The 10,439-nt window shown below is 45.4% G+C and overlaps 1 protein-coding gene across 1 annotated transcript; it reads right to left on the bottom strand.

The window, feature by feature from the left end:
• Nucleotides 1-5,900: 5,900 nt before the first annotated feature.
• EHD3 (EH-domain containing 3) lies at nt 5,901-9,872 on the bottom strand (the record flags this gene model as incomplete). Its single annotated transcript, XM_010022688.1, has 3 exons — nt 5,901-6,782; nt 8,288-8,452; nt 9,460-9,872. Coding segments are annotated over 3 exons (1,106 nt in total), but the record flags the coding sequence as incomplete, so codon positions are not given.
• Between the last annotated feature and the right edge of the window lie 567 nt (nt 9,873-10,439).

Below are 10,439 nucleotides of genomic sequence, written 5' to 3'. Positions count from 1 at the left end.
GTACTGCCTGCCTGGGGCTGAAGCAGGTTTGAACCAGAACTTACAGTCTAGGTCCCAGTGCATCATCAGTACTTGACCCATGGTGGGGTTTTGGTTAAGGCTCCCTGTGAGACCTGGGGTTGACATGAGCTGCTGGCATAACTCCTGTTCTGTAAAGATCTCTGTTAACTCCAGTGCATGTGAGACACCTCTAGGCAATAAAGCTTCTTTCTCAATTGCTCTTCTGGTTGCTGGATGATTTATTGGCTCTGAGCAGCCTACAGAGCTCCAGACTAGCATTAAATGGTAACCACTAGATCATCTCCTTTACCCTTTTGAGGCTGCTCAGTTTCAGAAGGAAGAGTCAGGGCTTGCATGGCTTGGAAGAAAGAAGGGATTTAGGTGTGCTTTGCTAATATGTGTTGGTGACTGCTGGTAGGACCCTGGGAAGCATGCCACTGTTTCTTATTATAGTTAAGTTTGCAAGATGTGATTTCTTTGCTGCTTTTATCCCTTTGGCAGGATAAGTCATCAAAGATGATGATATTAATTGGAGAACTAACCTTCCTTTGTGGCAAATGGTGTGAATTCCCTGGTTTGCCAAGGGTTTGCTCTGTGTTAGAACTAAATCAGTGGGTGCTAGTTAGCTGTTATGGATGCTTAAGCTGCTCATGTCCTTTCTGTGTATACAGAGGAATTAAAACTCCTCGCTGGCATGTGAAGGAACTCTTTACTGAGGGATTGGGTCCTTCCATCCTAATGAGGGAGCAATTCTGCTTTGGAGAACTTAACATGCCTGTTAGCTGGCAGCTGGGGCTCCAGTTATGCAGTTACGGTACAAGCTGGACATGCCTGTGCTGTGGGATGTATAAGCTTTAAAGATGGTTGGGTGCAGATAATTCTCCCTTGTCTCTTTCGTGGGTGGCTTAAGCATGGTAGACAGACAGGCAGCAAGCCCTTATATTGATACCTTCCCACTGTCTTTAGGGGGAAAGCTGTTGAAATTCTGCCTTGAAAACTAATGGTTGAAGGAGGTAAGAGAAGTGTCCAAAGATCTTTCCCTGGGAGCTGCGCTTCCTTCTGCCATCACCTTATAAGGAACTCCAGTGATTCTCATCTCACGGATACATGTGCCGGGTGGTAGGCTGAGCAGTGGGTAACAGCTATTTAGAGATGCTTTTTAGTTGGCATTTGCTTGCAGTGATCTCGTGAGGCACAAGGAAAGGAATTCCACGCGTACGCCCTTCGCTTGTCTGCACGACGGCACAGGCAAGGAGGACAATATAATCCAAGGCCTATAAATATCTCTCACGTCCATGTCTTCAGAAGACATTAACGGAGCCCTTGCTGACGCTTGTTTACACAACACGTAACTAGCTGGAGGAGAGCCCATTTTAAACCTAGCAACTCTCACAGTGTTTGACATGCTCCTGACCAGCAAAGGCACCAGTGGAATGGGCACGCCATGGACAACACATGCTTGTACTCACCAGGGATTTCTCTGCCTTAGGGCAGAGAGATGTTGTTTCAAAATGTATTCATTTAAATACTGGTTTTGTTACTCTGTCTGCAGTGCCTGAAGGTGCTGGGAAGCTACACAGTGATTGAGTTGCCTGCACTAGCCTTGAACTTCTTAGGATGTCAAGTTTCCAAACTCAGCTTTGTTCCCCCCGCCACCCTTGCACAGACTAGGAAAATAAGGGAAAGCCCAAGGAAGGAAAAGGAAAGACCAGAAAATAATAGATGCTGTATTATGAGAACTCCACAAAAAACCCATAGATGTTACAGTCAAGCTGCTCCTCTGTGATAACTCAATGCTGTTCTCTATGAGCATTCCCAAACGCCCATCTGTCAAGCTTTGAAGGACTTTAGGGCTTCTGAGCCTAGGAAGAGGTTAAATAGTCTATCAATCATGTCCCTTGACTTGCCAAAGCCTAAATGCGGAGTTACCTAATCCCTCTTCCCACAACTTGTCCCTATAGCAAGAGAAATACTGAGATAAACAATAGCAGAGGAAGAAGCTGTCAATGATGCAAGAGGTGTAGCCCTGCTGGGCTTGTAGGAACAGTGTCACTCTATGTAAGGTCAAATGGCCCATAACTGTGTGTTCCCCAACCAAAGGTTACTGACATATGGACAAAGCATTAAGGCATAACAAGGAGAACAAGTTAAAAGAACAGTTTCCAGACTGAAGTCTGAATTTCATTGTTGTATGGAGTTTATGTTGGAACCTGAGATGATGGAAAAACTGATTCTAATGTTTTGTTTGATTAGAAATCCCTCTGAACTATGGCTAAATTCCAGCTCACAGAAGTAATTGCCTTATTCTAAACTACACACCTCCTGTGAAATCTTATCCAGGGAACTTAGTGTAATTACTCTCCTTCCCTTCACAAATGGTAATAGAGCACTGTTGATCCAATCTGCCATAGTAGAGAGAACTTAATTTCCAGGAAACCCATCTCTTGGCCCATATAGCTTGTGGGTACAGGTTTTTCTTCTCCAAATCCTTCCCAGAAAGGAACAGAAAAAGAAAAGACCAACTGCAGTTCCTACTCGGACAAAGCAGAAAGACCTTTTTGTTCTTCTGACCTTGTGGAAGCTCTTCTGTCTGTGGATGGATAGAGAGGGGCATAAGAGCAGGGAGTGATATGTTCATGAGATGGAATCCCCCACCCATAGACATGAGAAAATGAATAGTTTCTTCTGTATAACTTCCAGGGGAAAACCTTGTTCAGTAAATGAGAACTGCTTTTACAAAAAGGAAGCACTGTTGGACGCAGATAATACCTTTGGGAATGTGGTTCTGTGAACCAGCAAGAACAGGCACAGTGGACATGGAGTCCTTGTGGGTTTGGGAAATCACCTCCTTGCTACAGATGTGAGAAACAATACAAGTGGCTGGGATTGCCCAAAAAGTCATAACTCTGAAGGGAGAAGAAAAAAGAGGGTGCATGCAGATGCTGTCTGTGGGAAAGGGATAGAGAAATATATGAGAGAGAGAATTGCATGTGTTGTATAGAAAACCTCAGAGTGCTTGAGGCTTGGTGCGGGGGGCAGGGGTTTGGTGTGTGGTTTTGTTCTTTAATTTCCTGAAGAGCTCAGCGAAAGTAAAATGTACAGGATAAACTTATCTGAATACGGAGGACTATTTGTAAACTGCCTTTCTGGAAACTGCCTCTCAAGATGCTGCCCTGTTCCCTCTAATGGGGTTGATTTGTCTCCTGCCCTGTTGCTGAACCACAGTGCAATTGTGTTAAGCAACTGTCACTAAAGTGCTTGTGTTGGTTTTTCCCCTCCAACACGGCTGGGGAAGTTGCACTCTGACAGCACAAGCGGTTTCTGAGCAAGTGTTGGAAGAACCCTCCCATGCTGCAGTGGTTTTGTGCACTTGACCTGTGCTGGCAGAGCAATTTGTCCCTCTGTCCTGTCCGAGCGAATCCTGCTGACACATGCGGTGTGGGGATGTAGAGCAGGAGCCTCTGCACAACACACCAGGCAGAGGCAGGAGCTGTGGCATGTGCTGTAGCTCTGGTGTGGTCCAGCCGTGGTGTGGAGGGTGACTGCTGCTACCAGGAACACAGCCTCTTGCTCTTTCCTGTTTAACAGGAAGCCTTTTTTTGAGATGGCTGAAGAACAACTGCAGTCAGTGCAGTGAAAACTGATCTATTACCTGTGTTTTAACAACAGGATAGTGGTTGGGTTTGTAGGGTTTGTGCCCCAAAAGCCATTTGATACCCATTACAGTGAGTTTTGGGCTTACCTGAGCACTCTGCTGGTACATTCTGGAAAAAACTATCAGACCTCACCTGCCATCCCCTTTGAGGGAACCAGTTATCTGTTGCTTTCTAAGGAAGTGTTAGATTTCAGCATGGCAGGACTGGCACAAGCAATGTGCTGTAAGAGCAGGCATCAGCAAATCATGCCTACATAGAGGTAGGGCTGATTCAGGGGACTCTGTTCAGCCTCAACCTTGAGTCAGATGAATGCAGATTCTACAGAATGACCTGACACCATTAGCAGATGTGCACACTTGTAATGATGGTGGAACTGGGGGTTCCTGGGTAGTTGACCTGGAGTAACAGTCTGCTGACTTTCCAAATGTGCATTTATTGCTTCTTGCTCTCCACCCTATGGTCTTCTCTCACCTCTCTCTCCTGTACAAATGCCAAATGGAAACTGTGCCAACCACTGCAGCTCACACCCTCTTTCTGCGTGCTTCCCAAGTACAATCCTAACTGCTCGTACTTGTGCATTCCACTGTTGCCTTCTGGGGGTAACAATCATTGTAATCAACACGTAAAGAAAGAGGCAATGACAACAGAAGCAAAATTAGAACCAGCAAGATTTTAGACAAAAGGGTTGGGTCTTTTGTGTCCTTTTCAGATCTTGGTAAATCTGTAGCATTCTGTGACTGACAGGAGAAAACTCTTTCAATATATTCCTTTTCCTAATGACGTATTTATTTGGTGGCTACCTCCTCATTTGTTGAATAAGGTGAGTGGTGGGTACAATTCCACTTGCTTCAGAAAGCCCTGAGGTTGTGATTAGACTGCCAGAAGAGAAAGGAGATGTTGCAGATATTAACCAGTCATTCAGCAATGCACACACAGGGCCAGCAGGGCTGGTCTGTATGTGCACATTTAGGAATGTGCTAAGGATCATTTCCTCATTGTGCTGCATGTAGAAATAAGCTGCTTTTTCTCCCCTTTTCATCTGCATTTCATTTTGCTATGTAAAGAAATAGACAGATCTGGCCTTTCTTTTTTAATAATGTTTTAGGACCAGGGTACAAAAGAGGTTAATGCATTAATTTTTGACAAGTGATAAATGTACTGCAATAAGCACATCCTACATACACAGAATATATTTCTCTATATAATATGAACACAGAGATATAAAATAAGTTACACTTGTCTTGGTTTTTCATCACAGTAGGAGCTCAGCTTATATAAAGTGACAACAGGAATTGGAACAACACGCTGCTCCAAAGCAACAACAAAACCCAGAAGAGTGCCTGTGTGTGTTTGTGTGTTCAGGAAACGAAATAGGAAATAGGGGGATTTCTGCCAAAATCAGGTCTTGAAAGCAAAAATCTCACAGAGCATGAAAGAGGAGGGGGGAGGGTCTCTTAGCTCGGGGCAGAGGTTCTGAAGGAGATCAAGTGTTACTGTGTGGTGAGGAGGAAAGTGGGTGAAGGCTGTCATCTCTGCTACATTTGTGGGGGCACAGGTAGTAGAGCAAGCTCTGCCCAGTGCCCCAGTGTTCTCTGCTCTTATGACGGACCATCTACCTACCTGACAGTGACAGGTTCCTATCTTTACAATAAGAATGGGACCTTAGCTTACATTGTGCACAATGAGAGTAAACATGTCACTTCACAGGAATGATAAACACCACCATTGTTCAAAGAGAAAACACTATCCACTGGTTGAAATGTTCAGTGAGCCTGGGAGTGGTGTTCCAACCCACCTGATGTCTGCCTCTAGTGCCCCCTCCTTCTGTATCCCTTAGGGGGTTGTTCTCTTGGCCTTGCCTGCAGAACTAATCTCCCCTGGGGACTGAAACAGGAGGTAGAGACGATTGGGAATTCTCAGTGCCTGTCCCACAGCAAACAATGAGGAACTCCAGCTGCCCGGTTCAGAGCTGTTTCAGATTTTATTTATGTTGTTTTTTGCTTTAAGGACAGGGAAACACTTGTAAAATTTGCATCTAACAGTAAATCAAGGCTCCTAAAAGTATTAACTCGGGTTTAGTAACTAGTATTTTAGTGTGGGCTTGTATTTGTCAATCAGGAAGTGCTCTTCAGTTTGGCCAATAGCTTAGAGACCTTGCGGTTTCCTCTTTGCTAGCAAGATCTGTCTCCTGAAGTTTGTGAGACCCATTTAAGAGCAGAGGGTGCAGCCAAAGCTCAGGAGTGACAGTGGCAGTTAGCAGGTTTCCATTAGTGCCTACTCCACTCAAAAAACACAGCCCACTTCAGTTTTTCTTCTATTCCCGCTTATCAGATTCTCTTAATCTCAACATCCTTTCCTTACCTTCATATTTACAGACTACACATTAGAAAGCAGGGATGTTACACTGGAAGAGTTAATTGCATATTATTGTGAAGGACTGGACTTTTTTGTTCTCTGTACTTGTTTTCTTTATACAGCAAAATAAGGTATAAATCCAAAGTTGATCTCGCCTCTAAAGGTATAATTTAAGTAAACATGTTTTTCTAGATCTTTCTTTTTACCCCCCCTTCCCTTTCCCTCTCCCATGTAACCTTCCTTTCACTCTGTTACTTTCCTTTTGGATGGAGGGAGGAGATGGGAAGGGAGCTCATTTGGCAGCTCATGACCTTCCAACTTGACTTTAATGAGATGATTCGCCAAGGCAAACTCCTCATCATCCAGCATGCCATCTTTGTCGATGTCAGCCAGTTTCCATATCTTGCCCAGCACCGTGTTGGGCAGCTTAGACCTTACCATCTCCTTCTTTGCATTGGCACCAGTTATTTTACCATCGACGGGCGAGAGTGTGTAGAAGATCTCATCATACATGGGCTTGTCCCTGGCCACCACCCACTCGGCATCATCGATCCCTTCACCAGCGCCTTCGCCATAGCCATGGCCAAATGGACCATGTAAGGTGCCCTCGAAGGCTCCTCCCTTCACCATCTGGGTTGGCCGCTGTGACTCTTCCTGGCGGACGAGCACCATGAGCTGGGCGATGTCATTGGCCAGCATGTCTTCCACGGTCTCCAGCAGCTTGCTCTTCAGGGGCTGGAACTTGCTAAAATCTTGGGCTTGCAACTGATCCTTGAAGTGGGACAACATAACAAGAGGTGAGCAATGTGGCTGTGAGCAGGGCAGTAACAGTGTAGAGAGGGATGCCTGTCTGTCATTTGGCTCAAAAACCCCTGCTATTGCAGAGGAGTGGGGAGCTCAGCATTCCCTCCTCTGAATGCCCTGCTCCTCAGCATGTGATGGGCTCTCTCTGGCTGGCCTTGCTCTTTCTTAAACACTTTTTAAGCCCTACAGAAAATTATCTTCTTGGCTTACAAAGGGGGGCTGACATGGTGAGAAGGGAAGTGGTTTACTCAAAGGCCAAGATGATGGCCATATGCAAGTAAGACTCCTCCTTTCCAAGCTACATAGAACAGAGAAGCAATCTCCCTGAAGACCAAACTGTTCAAGGCAAACTGGTTCTGCAGCTCTTGCTACATCCTCCAGCCAGTGCTCTGCATTTCCTCCCCCTCTGCACTCTGGGAAGGAGATGGCACTCTAGCAGAAGACTGTTCTACATCAGCATGCAGGGCATCTTTCAGATGCTGTAAAGGCAGCAGCATGCCTGTAAAGAGGTGAGCATGTCTTTACAGCATGGCTCAGCCTGTAATTTTCACAGCTAAGTGAAAGTGCTTTAAGCAGGGCCTGCAGGTAAGTAAGTCTATTCTAAAAACTGCAAAATGACCCACAGCTTTAACCTTCACCCTCTGCTTGTTAAATCCACACTATTCGCTCCTTCTGGATTGGTACAGTTATTTTTAAATGCACATTTTAACAAGCAGTGAATGGGATCATCTACTGGATACACTCCATAGATCTCATTCCCAACAACTTACGGAAAATATACTTCAAAAAAGAAAAAGAGCAGATGGGTGTGTTTTTCCATAGGGAGCCAGTAATGACTTCAACAGCTAGCAACTCAGAACAGGTTTCTGCTTGGACTGAAGCCACACAGCAATGTAGCAGTGTCCAGCATTGTTCAAATATACAATACAAGGCTCTGATCCAATGTTCTTTGAAGTCTCTGACTTGCATGAACACTGGGTCAGGTCTTAGCTCTGCAGAACAGAAAACCTGCTTCTCTGTTTAAAACAGAAAAGGGGCATTAAATTTCCACAGCCTCCTTTCTCTCTTTCTATATACAGAATGAAGTAGAAGACAAGAAAAAAAAGGCAGCTCTTGAGGAGGGGGGCATATGTATAACTTTTTCTGGTTATAGTTTTCCTTTTAATATACATTAGCAATATTCTTAGGCCTGGAAAATCTGTAAATGGAACCTGGAATTTAAAATAAAGAAAACCAGAAGAAATAATGTGCTGTCAAGAGCTATTCAGGCAGAGATCTGAGAAATGAAGGCAGCTGTAGCTTCACACGAGCTCTATGTGCAAAAACGTTCATGCCCAAATATAGCCTGCACGTATTACAAGGCCCATTTCAACATTACAACAGGCCTTTCCCACAAGCAACAGCAATCAACGTCTGCATGGCTTCTGAGGCACTCTGATGCCTGGGGCTCTGGCCAAGATGCCACTGCTTACCTGCATCTTTCTCAGATTAGGGAAGTCTCCAGGTGAGATCTGATGCTCCCGTTCAATCCGGGCATAAATCTCTCCCAAGTTGTTAACAAGCTCTTTCTTTTTATTGTCTTTCCCAAACACCGAGGGCATTTCCTTCTTTAGGGAGCTGATGATGTAGGCATGGACCTGAAGGGCATTAAATGATACAGAATGAAAAAGACAAGTGTTAAAGAGCACATTGGAAAATTGTTCCCAGCAGAGAGTATCTGTGCCTAGGACTCAACCCCATCTTGTCCCACCCTGAAGAGCAAGCTCAGCTCCTCAGCTTGCCTGTACCTACTGATTATTGCTCCAGTGCTAAGTGCTGCTCAGCTGTGTGCTCCGTCTGTGCCGAGACAAGGCGAAGATGGTGTATGAGGCCTGGACATACAGCACATTCATACACTCCTCCTGGAGGGAGTGGTGTGGGTTTTTCTTTCTTCCACTGGGCATGGCCTTCCAGGGAACAGTCCCTTTCTAGTCCAAACCAAACATACAGGTTTTGGAGCTCTCTACAGACTATTTTTACTGTTTTAGTATTAACACCAGTCCTTAACTTGTGACATTTTGTGTTTTCTCTTAGAAATGAAGACCCTTGCACAGAGGGCTTTCTAGGCATCTTTGACCTCTCTTCTCAATCGATATGGGATTATTCCCTGTATTCTGAGGGGCTTCATTCAGCTAATTTCAAATATCCAGAAATACAGCAGGCTTATTTGCCATTCTTGTGAGTCTCCGCCTCCTCTGTGTCCATCTAAGCCAGGTACTTCTCTTGGCTATGGAAGTTTAAGGCAAAAGAGCTAGAGCTTACCAATTCCCTTGGTGTGTGATTCTGACATATAGAAAAGGTCTTAATTCTCAAGCTGCTACCACAGAGCAACAGATCTGCTTTCCAGATCCCTTCAGGTGCTACTGCTTTGATCTGTGGCTACTTTTCTCACTGTAGCCTGTCATCATTGAAGCACCAAGCAAAGGAGGTGCTTTCTTCCTTGAAGTGCACAGGACTAGTATGTTGGGCCTGAGTGAAACAGGATGGATAAAAAGTAGGATCCGCCAGCTCTGCAAGCCAAACTGGCCAAAACCACTCCCCCAAAGCCTCCATACTGCAGACAGTCCAAACTGAATGCCTTGGGGGGTTCTATGCCAAGACCCACCTTTGCCAACCGTGCTCGCTTGATGAGATCATTCAGCTTCCTCAGGGCTGCATTGCGGGGCAGGCTTTGGATATCCCTGAACAGGTCCTGCTCCTCTGCCTCAAACAACTTGCGGTTGTCAGGGATGAGCAATGGATGGGACCAAAAGGAGCCAATGTAGACTCGGATGACCTCAGGAGTGTTGACGATCTTTCCTAGGGACCACATGAGGGCACCGTACACCCGCATCAGCTGTTGAGTCTCTATCTGGTCAGCCTTGTTGAGAACAACTCTCATCTTGTCCTCATGGTTCTTCAGGGCCTTGATGACCTCGGAGAATTCATCGGAGATGTCCAGCTTGTGTGCATCAAAAAGGAGAATGATGCGGTCAACCCGCTCTGCAAACCACTCCAGTACAGCAGCAAAGTCATAACCTGCAAGGGGTGGAGGAAAAGCTGAGATGCATATGCATGGGAGAAAAGAGAAGCCTACTTGCTGCACCTGAGCTATGCCATCTGAGGGTGAACTTGCAAAGAGGAAGCTGTCCCAGCAGATCAGGTAGCTTGATAAAGGAAACATGAAACATCATTCCTTGTCCCAAAGCTGGAGATGAGGTGTTGTCCTTCACACTGAAACACCCAAGGTGCACGTGGTTAAGGATGGCTCTCATCATCTCCTTAAGAACGATGCTTCGTTTAAATGCATATCACAAGGGAACTGCTATACTGAAAGAGCTACAGTCTTGCATGTGGCAATGAGAGGTCTAGTTTCTGAATTACTGGTCATCAGCATAGCATACAAAGGCTGTAGAAAGCTGGTTAATTGCAGTACTTGCACCCAGACTGGTTTGAGATGTGTGTCTATTGCTCAATAACTCCAGGTCTTGTCTAGGTTAGCGAGACTGTTTGTCCCATCCAATTCAAAACCCAGGATGCAAATAACCTGCCTTGCCTGAGTAACCATCCTGTCATACCTCCTGCATGTGCACAAAGCAAAATGAT

The sequence above is a fragment of the Nestor notabilis genome, unplaced genomic scaffold (assembly GCF_000696875.1).
Source record: "Nestor notabilis isolate BGI_N333 unplaced genomic scaffold, ASM69687v1 scaffold9439, whole genome shotgun sequence".
Taxonomy (NCBI): domain Eukaryota; kingdom Metazoa; phylum Chordata; class Aves; order Psittaciformes; family Psittacidae; genus Nestor; species Nestor notabilis.
The sequence above is the reverse complement of the archived record's forward strand: the minus strand, read 5'-3'. Positions and strand labels throughout refer to the sequence as shown.